Below are 13,452 nucleotides of genomic sequence, written 5' to 3'. Positions count from 1 at the left end.
TTCCAGTTTGACATTCCAAGGACATACCATCATCTTTTGTGTTATCTTCAAGCATTTTATAATTTTTCTGGGACCTCTGTATATAAATGAAGTAAGTACTCATTACGAAAAATTTGGACTACATATAAAAGCTTAAGGGAGAAAGTAAATATCCATTGTCCTGTCACCACCTGGACATAACCATTGCTGGTATTTTATTCTTCTAGATTTTTTTCTATGCACAAAGAAATTAGAAATAGTTACAGAAAGTTTGTGTTTTGCCTTGTTTTTTAAAATAATAGAATCATACTTTCCAAAATACATTGTAACCTACTTTTTAATATACTATGGACATATCTCCATGTAAAGAACTAGAGATCTCAGGTTCTGGATTAATAATAGTAGACTGAATATACACATATAATTTTGTTCCTCTTGAAACCCTACCAAAACTAGAGATGAAGAGTGAGGGCCCATATGGATAAGGAAAACAGGAGAGGAGACAAGAGCAACAAAAATTTGGAAGCTTGAAAATAGATGGACTAATTTAGCAGACCAGAGACTGCTTTGAATCCTAAGCCAACAGTAGAGAAAGCTGGAAAAAAAAATCTGATTTACACCACAATCTTCAAGCTTGGGAGCACCATGTACCTTTGGAACTGGGTTAAGAGTGGGGATGAAAATAAGGGAGACTGAGTTAGAGATTCTTAAGAAGTAGATAGATCTCTAGATTCCAGCCCCTACTCCATAAATCTGGGCAACTGTCTCTCCCTATCCCAAACAGAAGCCTGGAGATTTATTTCCTAAATTCTGGTTCTTCATCCCTGACACTATTGATATTTTGGACAAGATAATTCTCTGTAGTGGGGTGTGTGTGTGTGTGTCCCGTGCACTGTAGATGTTTAACAGCATGCCTGCCCTCTACTCACTCAGTAGCACATAAGATCCCATCCCTCCAGACCTTACCACATGTTTTCTGGTGGAGGTGAGGGCCAAAATTGTTCTTGAATTACCCACTACTCTAGAGATACTAAAACAGAGGGTTGCTAGGCTAACTAACTGACTCAATGCTGAGTGCAGATATTCAAGCACTTCTTCCAACTGAGCATCAAGAACTTGGCTGCCAGATCTTTTTCTCCAGGTGGGAGATTGGTAGCCTCTTCTCTGGGAACCCTGACTAGCCCAAGATGAAAGACCTAAAATAACTGACAGGGGTGGTTCCCAACAAATAACCCACCTAGATAATCCTTCATTGAAGCTTACAATAGAGATGCAGGTACTCAGACCTTCCAATTAGTTTTTAGTCCTCCACTCTTAATCATGAACAAAAGGATTACCAGACATAAGAGGAAAGTCTCTAACGTGGAAGATATTGATCAACAAAAATTAACAGGAAAAACTTGGAGTTAGAAAAATATGAAGAAGGAAGAAAACTAAGAAATTGTTTTGAAAATCCTCAGAAATTACAAGGTTATTAACAATCGTGTTCTCTTCTACTGTGCATACTGAAGACTTTTGTTTACTACAGCATCACACCAACTCTCAAGATGCCCTACGCTTTATTTAATCTAGAAGTTCAGCTTCTATGTTGTTTGGTTTGTATGGTTAGCTAATTGTGCTGCAATAAAAAGGAGGAGGCAGCAATGAAAAAGATGTGGTAAACCATGACAAAACTAAGCCAAAAAGTTCACAGCAAAATTATTTTTGTTTAATAATATACTTGTTTAGAACTAGGGGAACCAGATGTCTTTCTGGTCAGCATCATCTGGTTCTATTAGTGAGCTGGGTCAGGGGACCCAGAACACTAGCAGCGCTCACCAACTGACTCTCTGCAGCTTAAACAGTGATAGTTCACCGGGATTCTTGCGTTCATAGCACACAGACATATGGGCAACACATGGCTTAGTGAGAAGTGAGAACTGCCCTGGCTATAAAGCAGGCACAGATGGAGACTGGGTTTCTTAGTGGCTCTAAAGCAGAAAGTAGGAGAATGAGAAAAGAAAAGGCTCCAGTGCAAAGAGAAAATAGGGCAGAGGATTTTGTTTGTTTGTTTGTTTGCTTTGGTTTTTTGTTTTTTGTTATGAAGGCTGAGGGAATTCCCTCTGTAAACTGTGCATGGCTATTGTCTTGCAGCCCAGAAGCTAAGGGGGATGTTAAACAAATATGCATGAAATGCATCACTCTGTATCAAAGGTTTAGAGGGAGAAAGAGGAAGAAGGAAGAGTCAATTATTTTAGAACGCTGATACAAAGGAGTAGAAAGGTTTAGCTTTACCATCTGAATTGTTCTGGTCAGACTGTGGGTCAGATGAGTATCCTGATTCAGAAGATGTGGGGACCATCATCTGGACCAATCTGAATACTCCTCAACTCACCCTGAATTCATAAGGCTGTGGTCCAGCCTAACATATTCCACTTACGTTGATTTTGATGAGCCGTAAAACACATTGGTGTCTGGTTCATCATTCTATGCCAGGTTTCCCAAAAGGCCACAGGTGAATTTTGAATGGTCACCTTATCTAGCCCCAGAAAGGCCAGCTTTTCCTTGCAATCACCTCACCTCGAAGGTCAGTCAGTAGTACTGTGACCTCATCCTATTCGACGCTAAAATACCAAGGAAAACAAATATAGCTACAAATCAGAGGAAAAGCTGGTTGCTCGGGGGCCAGTTCAAAGCACTCAGCAGTGCACTAGGCCCTGTGGTTAACACTGTCACTTTCGACCCTCATGACTGATGTGAAGTGGGAGTTAGTAATGATTAGAAAGAAAAGGGGGTGGGAAATGAGAAAAATTAAAGCAAAGCTCTGAACAATGACAAAATGTCTCTGCAATGCACCTCTGAGAGGGATAAGGTAAGCGAAAACAGGCCAGTGCTTTAGAACTGCATTTCTTTCCTACAAGTGTAGGTGATGTGAAGCAGGTCCACTGTGCACTGATTACCAACTTGTCTGAGTCTGGTGAGACAGGACACATTCATATGCAAAAAGCTTCACGAAACAGATTGCTTACAGATAGGCAGCAAGTGACACCAGAAGACGAGGATTCCTGGAGGGCCTGTTTCCCAAGGCTCAGGAAAGCTGCTCAAGGTGGATGAAATCTCAACTGTAAATGTTCCACTTGCACCGCAGCTGAGGGACTTTGGAAGGTGGACCGTCTTGGATTTTATAACCTTGGGTTCACTTGACCCACTGGGCTGAAGCACGGAAAAATGTCCTGTTTCTAGGGGGAACTGGAGCAGAGCCTGGCTGTTCCAGTCAGTACCCCCTATCCTCGGTCTCAGGATATTACATCCCCAGCACATTCTATATTTATGCTTGAGAAAGACAGTCTAAAAAAGGGAGAGAACTGGGTGTGCCCAAGGCTACTTGAACTGTCCTGCAGGTGAAATACATCTGAGAAGGTGAATGAGCCAGGTCACAAAGCCGGCTGCTCTCCCCTAAGGCCCCGGGCTCAGCTAAAGCTACACAAACTTGTGAGCTGGGTGAAATCCCCAGGGCATGCACAGAATTTCTCTTATGCTAATGTGGTAAAACATTTTACCCAAAAAGTTCATTATTTGGAGAAATGTCTCCAGACCACTGAAACACTGGGAGATGAGAGTAAACACTATTTTTTGTCTGTTTTAAATTACCCTCATTTTACAGATGGGGAAATTAGGAGTGGAAAGGTATAGAGTATTCAGCAAATAGGACTTAGTGAGGTAACTTTATCCCAATTCTACAGACTTATAATGTAAAAGGAGAGGAGTAAGAGATTTGCTAATTCTGGGATTCCCCATGACAATCCTACCCTTTTCAACCTTTATTTTCTTAGCGCAGCTGGCTAACATGTTTGGAAATTCTTTCAGCTTAGAGGTTTTAAAATGACCATAAGGAAAATCAATTAGAGGTTTCGAAATGGTCATAAGGAAAAGAAATGATCACAATTGCTTCAAAGAGAATAAAATACCTAGGAATCCAACTTACAAGGGATGTGAAGGACCTCTTCAAGGAGAACTACAAACCACTGCTCAATGAAATAAAAGAGGACACAAACAAATGGAAGAACATTCCATGCTCATGGGTAGGAAGAATCAATATCGTGAAAATAGCCATACTGCCCAAGGTAATTTATAGATTCAATGCCATCCCCATCAAGTTACCAATGACTTTCTTCACAGAATTGGAAAAAACTACTTTAAAGTTCATATGGAACCAAAAAAGAGCCTGCATCGCCAAGTCAATCCTAAGCCAAAAGAACAAAGCTGGAGGCATCACGCTACCTGACTTCAAACTATACTACATGGCTGCAGTAACCAAAACAGCATGGTACTGGTACCAAAACAGAGATATAGACCAATGGAACAGAATAGAGCCCTCAGAAATAAGGCCGCATATCTACAACTATCTGATCTTTGACAAACCTGACAAAAACAAGAAATGGGGAAAGGATTCCCCATGGATGAAGCTGGAAACCATCATTCTCAGCAAACTCTCGCAAGGGCAAAAAACCAAACACCGCATGTTCTCACTCATAGGTGGGAATTGAACAATGAGAACACATGGACACAGGAAGGGGAACATCACACACCGGGGCCTGTTGTGGGGTGGCGGGAGTGGGGAGGGATAGCATTAGGAGATATACCTAATGTTAAATGATGAGTTAATGGGTGTAGCACACCAACATGGCACATGTATACATATGTAACAAACCTGCACATTGTGCACATGTAGCCTAAAACTTAAAGTATATTAAAAAAAAAAAGAAATGATCAATGGGTCATATTTTACCATATATTACAAAGGGTGAGATTCCTGGCACATAGTATTGGCTGATCTATTGCTATGTAACCAGTCACTCTCAAACTCAGTGGCTTAAGGCAACTACCATTTTATTTTCTCACAAACCTGTGGGCCAGGAATTTGGGCTGGTTTTGGCTGCGTGGTTCTTCTGACAGTGGTTGGCCCCCGGGTTGCCCAAGCAGCTGCAGTCATCTCTTTGCAGTCATCTCTTGACTCCGCTTAGAGCTGGCTGGCCTAGGGGCCCCAGCTGGGACAGCTTCCTCCTGCTTCATGTGGTCTCATCCTGCAACAAGCTAGCTGAGCTGCTTCAAGGGCAGTAGCACATTCCAAGAGGCTAAGGGCTAAAAGTAGAAGCTGCAAGGCATCTTGAGGCCTGGCTCAGAAGAATATGACTTCTGCTCCATTCCTTTGGTCAAAGCAAGTCACAAGGTTAGCTTAAAATCAGGAGGTGAGGAAACAGACTCTACTTCTTGCTGACAGTAGCTGCAAAGCATTTGTGGCCATTTTTAATCTACCACGGCTACATTCTCACAAATAAATGAAAATAATATGATAGAGCTCTTAGGAAATAGCCAAATATAGCATAATATAACATAATATGCAAGAAGATAATTTCCTAAGAGCCTCTCCCTCTCTTGGAAATATATCTAATATATATTAGATATTAGATATATTTATTATATATAAGATAAATTTATTATATATATTAGATATATATTAATATATTAGAGATACACACACACACACACACACACACACACATATATACATGAGACAGGGTCTCACTCTGTCTCCCAGGCTGTAGTATAGTGGTGCAGTCACAGCTCACTGCAGCCTCAACCTCCCAGGCTCAAGTGATCCTCCCACCTCAGCCTCCTGAGTAGCTGGACTACAGGCATACCCAGCTAATGTTTGTATTTTTTGTAGATATGGGGTTTCGCCATGTTGCCCAGGCTGATTTCAAACTCCTGGGCTCAAGTGATCCACCTGCCTCAGCCTCCCAAAGTGCTAGGATTACAGGCATGAGCCACCACACTCAGCTTATATTCAAAATATGTTTATTATATTTAAAAGCCCTCCCACAGTTCAGGGGTTTAACAAAAAGCTAGAGCAAAAAGTTTGACTCTCTTTTTGGCCTGACCTTTAAAGCACATTATTTCTTACTGCATTAGATTTTCATTAGTTAATATCTCATGAAACCAACTGTTATTAACCTAAAAGTTCATTTTGTGGACTATTCAGCCCCTTTCTTGCTGTCCATCTTCAAGGCACTTTTTTCTTGGGATCGTCACCAGAAGTGCTAGTAAAATTACCTGACTTCTCCTACAATCAAAACAGGAATTGGTGGGGAGGGGGCAAAGGGGAGAAGAAACAAAAGTATAATTCAGCAAACTGAAAGCCAACAGTTAAGTTCTCTTTTGTATAAAGAGGTCCTACTAAAAAAAAAAAAATCACATATATTAATGGCAAAGGAGATGAATAATCATAATTATAGCTACCATTTATTGAGTGCTTACTTTATGCTAGTCACTGGTCACATACATGTTCTCCTTTAGTTCTGTGGCAATCTTGGGTAACCATTCTACAAATGGGGAAACTGAGGCTTGGAGAATTTAAGCAACTTGCCTATGGTCACAATTAAATAGTGCCAGAGCTGGGGAATTCAAATCAGAGAAAATACTGCTAGTAAACAATGTGGAAAAAGATCCAACATAAGAAAGAAATCCAAGTTAAAACATTATTATTTGAGGTATCATTTATTACCTACTAAATTGCACATTTTTTAATGGTAATGCCCAGTGGTTGGCAGGGGGTCAGTGAAACTGGTCCTTATATTGTAGATAGCATTATAGATGGGTATAATCCTTTTGTGAAGCAATGTGAAAATTCGTAAACAAGAGCCACAAAAGTGGTCATACCCTGTCTTAGTCTGTTTTCTGTTGTGTATAACAGAATACCTGAAACTGGGTAATTTATAAGAACAAAATTTAGTAATATTACGTTTCTGGAGGCTGAGAAGTCCAAGGTCAAGGTGGAGCATTTGGTGGAGAACCTTCTTGCTGGCAAGGACTCTCTGCAGAATTCCAAGGCAATGCAGGGAATCACATGGCAAGGGAGCTGAGCATTGTTAACAGGCTAGTTCAGACCTTTCTTCTTCTTATAAAGCTACCAGTCCCACTCTCATGATAACAGGTTAATCCACTGATGAGAGCAGAGCCTTCATGACCCGATCACCTCTTAAGGGCCCCCCTCTCAATACTGCCACATCATGGGTTAAGTTTCAACATGTGTTTTGGAGGGAATAAACATTCAAACCATAGCGTACAAATCCACTTTCTGAAATCTATCCTAAGGGAAACAGTCCAAAACTTGGAAAAGACTATATTTATGAACAGTCATCAAAATGTTATTTAAATAGTAAAAACTTGAAAACAACGGAAATGACCAGAAATATGTAAATGATAAACTAAACTACATCTACTAAATAAAACATTTTATAATAATTAAAGATTGTAAATATGAAGACTGTGAAGTAGTATAAGAATGCACTAGGAAAAACAAAAAAGCAAGATGAAAGCGAGGTTTGGTGGTGTGCAGCTATGGTCCCAGCCACTTGAGAGGCTACGGCAGGAAGACAGCTTGAGCCCAGGAGTTCCAGGCCAGCCTGGGAAACATGGTGAAACCCAACTTGGAAAAAAAAAAAAAAAAGGCTGGGCATGGTGGCTCACGCCTGTAATCCCAGCAGTTTAGGAGGCCAAGGTGGGCGGATCACTTGAGGCCATCAGTTTGAGACCGGCCTGACCAACATGGTGAAACCCTGTCTCTACTAAAAATACAAAAATTAGTTGGGTGTGGTGGCGGGCACCTGTAATCCCAGCTACACAGGAGGCTGAGGTGGGAGAATTGTTTGAACCTGGGAGGCGGAGGTTGCAGTGAGCCAAGATTGTGCCACTACACTCCAGCCTGGGCAACAGAGCAAAAAAAAAAAGAAAAAAGAGGATGCAAAATAAATGTAATTACTGCATTTACAAATCTGTTAACGGGGATAGGAATGAGAAACTAGCAAGAAATACTCCAGAACATTAAAAGTAGTTATGTTAAGGTGATAAATTTGTAATTGCTTTCCTTTGCTATTATTGCTATTTTTTGGCAATGTGCTTATATTATTTCTAAAATATAAAATAATTTCATTTAAAAATAAACTAAAACATTTTTTCAAGGAATCAAAAGTAGTTGGGTTGGAAGTAACATAATCTGCCCAATGAGGCTGGGACCAGGACCTTATATCTGGGAGTTAAAAATGTAGCAAAGTTATTTCCATCTCTAGTTCCCAGCCCTTAATCCATAAATCCCAACAACATCACATCAGTCATTGAACAACTTGAGCTACTGATCTACAGGAACTGTCAGGCTCCTTTTCAGCTCTCCTAGTATCAAACCAAACCTGCTACTCTGAACTTCACCTCCCCTGGACTTTTCCATCACCTTGTTGTCCTTCCTTTCTTCTACAATTCTGCGGGCTTTTTTTTTCTTTTATCAATGACATCAGATCCTCAGAGATCAACCTAGTATGGCAGGAATGTCTGAGGCACTTTTGTGAGAGTCAGTTGTAATGTTTAACCTTGGTCCTGAGCGTGTTCTGGAAACAAAGCATGTTTAGACAATGACAACATCTCTTTTTCCAAACTTAAAAAGTATATATTCCAAACTGAAGTGCTTTTTCTTTCAACTTTATGTTAAAACAAGAGCCAAGCCTCATGGCCTATGTTTTTCAGAATGTTCCAACATTTAAAATAAGAAATTGAATCCAGTTGGAAAAAAATTCCTTTGGAGAGAGTAATCTAGTTGATTCTGCAGCCAGGCTCAGTTTAGCTATAAATTTGAAAGCTAGTCCTGGAGTAAGTGAAATACTCTTAAGTAGTATACTTGAATTACCTTTGTAGGACATCTGGGCAAAACTGTGAGATGTTGGAACCCTTGGCAGGATATTTCAGAGTGTGATTTGTGTAGTCTCTGTGGCTTCTGCTTCTTTCTCCCCTTGCTTCCAAACATCTGTCTCACCTACTTGTCCCTTTCCAGAACCAGGTTACTCCATCTTTTTTACATCTAAACCATCAGTGATGTCCAGGTCCCTTCTCATAGTAATATGAGCCTGTCTGCAGATTAACTTTGGGGGATATATATTTTGTAGTTTTGTAGCATGTAATGTTATTAAACATATGTTTTTAAATTGATGATGCCTTAGAGAGGATTTTAAATTTAAAGCCAAATCCCATCTCTATAGCATTTCATAAGTTGCTCATATTGGTGTGACAGGTATTACTAAAAAATTTTGATGAAGTTTTCCATCCAAACCAGAGGACTCCTAAATGAAAATAACAGCAAAATCCCAACTTTTTTTGTGTGTGAGGGGGCAGGGCACAGGGTCTCGCTCTGTCACTGAGGCTATGTCACCCAGTGCAGTGGCATGATCTCGGCTCACTGCAGCACTGACCTCCCAGGCTCAAGCAATCCTCCCACCAGAGCCTTCCAAGTAGCTGGGACTATAGGCACGTGCCACCATTCCCAGCTAATTTTTGTATTTTTGGGAGTTTCACCATGTGGCCCAGGCTGGTCTCAAACTGGGTCCAAGCGATCTGCCTGCCTCAGCCTACCAAAGTGCTGGGATTATAGGCATGAGCCACCGTGCCCTGCTAAGATCATAATTTCTATTGGTGCTACTTGAGGCAGATATTTTACTGTTCTGACCTTATTTGGAAACAGTTAAACAACTCACTTGAATTGTAGGCCCATTATGTGACAGGCTGGGTGAAAGAGAATATGCAAATGTCTGATTTTGTTACTCTATTTGTTAGGAATTGAATGTTTGTCCTCCAAAAATTATTATGTTGAAACCCTAACTCCACTGTGACAGTAATAGAAAGGGGGGCCTTTGGGAGTAAACAGATTTAGAAGAGATCATAAGGGTAGAGCTCCCATGATGGGATTATGACCATATAAGAAGAGAAAGACTAGAGCTCTCTCTCTCTGCCTTGTGAGAAGATAGCAAGAATGGAGGCATCTGCAAATAAGGAGGGACTTCCCAAGACACCAGTTGCAGGTACCTCTATCTTTGTCTCGATCTTGGACTTCCCAGCCTCTAGAACTGTGAGAAATAAATGTTTGATGTTTAAGCCACAGTCTGTGGTAGTTTATTATAGTTGCCCAAAGTGACTAAGACGCTGTTCTTCCCTGAGGTAGTGTTCGAATAACCAGTACTTACTTTGGCTCTGTGTTCAGATTACTGACTCAGCGATGGAGACGTTATCGGCAAAATGCCATTACCTGCACATTTTGGATATCTCTGGTTGTGTCTTGCTTACTGACCAAATCCTTGAGGACCTTCAGATAGGCTGCAAACAACTTCGGATCCTTAAGATGCAATACTGCACAAATATTTCCAAGTAAGTATGTACCTGACTGTGACAAACTTTTGAGAACTACTTTCTGAGAAAACATAGTATATGGCTATAAGGTTCATAATACATAGCAGCTTTCAGTGTTAGGAAGTTTCATTTCATTTTATTTTTTGCCTAATTGAAGCTAACATTGTGAGTTGTTCTAAAATGGCCTTTGTGGTTTCCTGTCCCTTTTCCAGTAGGCCTTTTACTTTAAGCATCTTCTCTTCCTTGACTAAGTATGTGTCCAAAGCTTTAACTCTAGCTCTTCCTCTGCTCATTTCTCAAAATACAGTCCATTCAGTTAATCTCCCCTAGAGGATTAAGAGAATCGTCTGATTAAACCAGCTCACAAGTTTTTGCCTCTTGACTGAGGGCAAAAATGTGCAAGTATTTTAACTGACCTGATAAACTAACATATGAAATGCTTAAAATGAGAATCCTTGACCATTCCCTGACATAGAAGGTAAGGTTCTATTGGGCAGATGTGAAAAATTAATACTACGAATTAATATTATCAAAGTATGAAGTATACAATGTGGCTCAAGCATGTGGATTTCACAGAGGAACTTTCTTAATTAAGTAGTTATGGCATGAGTTGAACCATGAGCCCTGGTTTCTTGAGGCCTGAGGAAGAACATGGTTTCTTACCCAAGGAAGTGTGTGTTAAAATGAAATAGAAAAAAGAAAGAAACATTACTTGTAAAATAGCCATTCCTACTGGGCCCAGGCCTGCAGGGGTAGGGCAGCCAGCTGGAGTTGGATCAGAGAGAAGAGGGTAGGTCCTTGAAAATTTTTGAGGAGGGGTGGAGACTCAACCCTTCCTGATAGGTCTGGAGATAACTCTGATATGAATACTACTAACCTCATTTAAAGGACATACAATGAAATAGGGTCCTAGGAGTCTCTGCCAAACTTGTTAGATTATTAACAGACAACTTTCGGCAAGATGACAGTGAATGAATAACGTGTTACTCAAAGGAGTTTAGCTTCTAATTTTTTGATTGTATTTTGCCAATCACTATTTATAAGAGGTAATATTATTCAATTTCTAGTAAGTAAGATTCTAGAATGAATGGAGACTTTCTGGCAAGGGGCTCTTTGAACCTAATCATGGTGTGATGCTATGGTTTGAATGTGTTCCCCCAAGTTCATGTGTTGAAAATTAATCCTCAATGCAACATTATTGAGAGGTGTGACCTTTCAGAGGTGATTAGGTGATGAGGGCTCTGCCCTCATGAATAGACTGATGCCGTTATCATGGAGGTGAGTTAGTTATCATGGGAGTGGGTTCCTGATAAAAGGATGAGCTAGGGCTTCTTCTCTCTTGCCATGGGATGATATTGGACTTCCCAACCTCTATAACTATGAGAAATCAATTTCTTTTCTTTATGAATTACCCAGTCTGTAGTAGTCTGTTATGGCAACACAAAATGGACCAAGACATATGGGACACTGAAGTATGATTAATACAGTGACTGGTCAAGAAGACCCAAGATATCCAGTAACATCCAAATCCTGCCTTAACTGCTCAGTCTTCTTGCTAGGTCCCTAGATTTAAAAAATATACATGCAAAAAAAATAAAACAAGGCATAGTAAGACTTGACTACTAGCTGAGCTTTGTCCCAAAACCCCAATGCAGAACTCTAATTAACCAGCCATAGCTGTGAAAAATTCCATTGTCTAAGCCATGACAGCCGAAGGCTTATTTTGTCTTCTGCAATCAAACTTGGCTGTCCCTATGCACAAGAAGCAGGCAGAGACTTGGCCCTAATGCTTAGAAAGGGGCTGGTTTGGTGTGTGCACTTCATTGTCTAAAGAGGCCACACCACTACCTTTTAGTCTCCCTGAAAGCTCTACCCTTGCTTAGCTCTAGCAGGGAAGAGGCCTAGAATCCCTTGATTCCATCTTTGTCTAGCAATGGAGAAAGACAGTCCTCACTGCAGAGTGGCTTGGAAAGTCCCAGTGTTTGGACTAGTAAGGCTCCAGAAATATCTGTCTTTATGTCCAACATCTAGGATAGGGTGCTACTTGTCAGTTAGCGGGCTCCTGAAATACCCTGGCCTCAAATTTTTTGATTAGAGAAGTGGTAAGGGGGCCTAGTTGCATGCAGCTTTCTGCGATCAGCTCTGAGGGCTCTATGGAGCAGCTTCGTTTTGCATTTAGATCCTTCAGTGGAGTTGGAAATGCACAGTGTATGTAGACCCTTCAAAACTCAAGCCCTTGATGATCTCTAATCCCTTACCTATGCTCACTCTCTAATCAGGGCCAGTGTGGCTCCCTCAACTGCAGAGGCTTTGTCTTGTCTGGGTGAAACAGAACCTTTGGCAGGTGGGATAAGAAAGATTTTTCTGGCTTGGGAAGAAGCTCAGTGACTTTGAATCACAAAGCAATGCTCTCCACATGCTTGATTCCATTTTGAACATGAAAACAATGTATGATGCAGCCCTTAAGATCTAATTACAGCCATCAGAAGAGGCTGTTTTATACATAAATTCCCTCATACTCAATGGAATCTGAAACTACTGCGCCAGCTTTGCAAATCAAAGATGTCTGCTCAGCGCACCCTTTCTGAACCAGAGGAGTAGCAAACTTTTGGTCAATGAGCAAATTGGCTGTAGCCCTCTTGCAGGAGAGTTTCCTGCAGAAGATATGGCTGGCATTCTACCAACCCCAGAGGCTGAAGGGTTTCCAGGAAGTGACCCCAGAAGCACCGTGTGGATGCAAGATAAAGCCTCCTTTATTTCAAGGAGGAATAAGTAACAACTATGATCAGAAAACATGACAAGCCATTTGTATTTGAAGCAGCTGTGACAGCCAGCCATTCAACTTATGGCCCTCTGTGGGGAAAGACAACAAAGTAGACGGAGTGAGAGAGAGGAAGAAAGACCCCCACAACCCAGGAGGGCCTGAACCACAGAGAACCTGAAGAATCACTAATTGTATAGTTAGCGAAAAGGCTAATCCAAGAACAGAAAACCAAATAATGCATGTTCTCCCTTATAAGTGGGAGCTAAACGATGAGAAAACATGGACACATGGATGGGAACAACATACACTGGGGCTTGTCAGAGGGTGGAGGGTGGGAGGAGGGAGAGAATCAGGAAGAATAACTAATGGATACTAAGCTTAATACCTGGGTGATGGAATGATCTGTGCAGCAAACCACCATGGCACACGTTTACCTATGTCACAAACCTGTACATCTCGTACATGTACTCCTGAACCTAAAATAAAAGTTGGAAATAAATTTT

General features: G+C 40.9%; 2 protein-coding genes across 18 annotated transcripts in view; one reads left to right on the top strand and one right to left on the bottom strand.

Annotated features, from left to right (window-relative positions):
* The window catches only part of FAM185A (family with sequence similarity 185 member A), an 89,852-nt gene that overhangs the window by 6,529 nt on the left and 69,871 nt on the right, over window positions 1-13,452 (bottom strand). The window contains exon 9 of one of the 5 annotated variants that reach the window (XM_063641557.1): window positions 4,375-5,165. The exons of 1 other annotated variant lie outside the window; for it this stretch is intronic. In XM_063641557.1, the coding sequence (XP_063497627.1) occupies window positions 5,094-5,165 (72 nt within the window). In that variant the 3' untranslated portion in view covers window positions 4,375-5,093. Of the gene's footprint in view, window positions 1-4,374; window positions 5,166-5,473; window positions 6,083-8,951; window positions 13,426-13,452 lie in introns of those variants that run through there. 3 more of the 5 variants (XM_063641558.1, XM_063641559.1, XM_063641560.1) reach the window with 3 other exon arrangements.
* Window positions 1-13,452, top strand: part of FBXL13 (F-box and leucine rich repeat protein 13) — a 304,098-nt gene that overhangs the window by 259,853 nt on the left and 30,793 nt on the right. For all 13 annotated transcript variants that reach the window (XR_008658536.2, XR_008658544.2, XR_008658541.2 and 10 more), the window contains one exon: window positions 10,040-10,203. Coding sequence is in view for 1 of the 13 variants with exons in the window: in XM_055283477.2 (XP_055139452.1) it covers window positions 10,040-10,203 (164 nt within the window). In the remaining 12 variants the exon portion in view is untranslated. The remainder of the gene's footprint in view (window positions 1-10,039; window positions 10,204-13,452) is intronic.

This window comes from Symphalangus syndactylus, chromosome 6, assembly GCF_028878055.3.
Source record: "Symphalangus syndactylus isolate Jambi chromosome 6, NHGRI_mSymSyn1-v2.1_pri, whole genome shotgun sequence".
In the NCBI taxonomy this organism is placed as follows: Eukaryota; Metazoa; Chordata; class Mammalia; order Primates; family Hylobatidae; genus Symphalangus; species Symphalangus syndactylus.
Note: the sequence above shows the minus strand (reverse complement) of the source record. Positions and strands in the feature narration are given on the sequence as shown.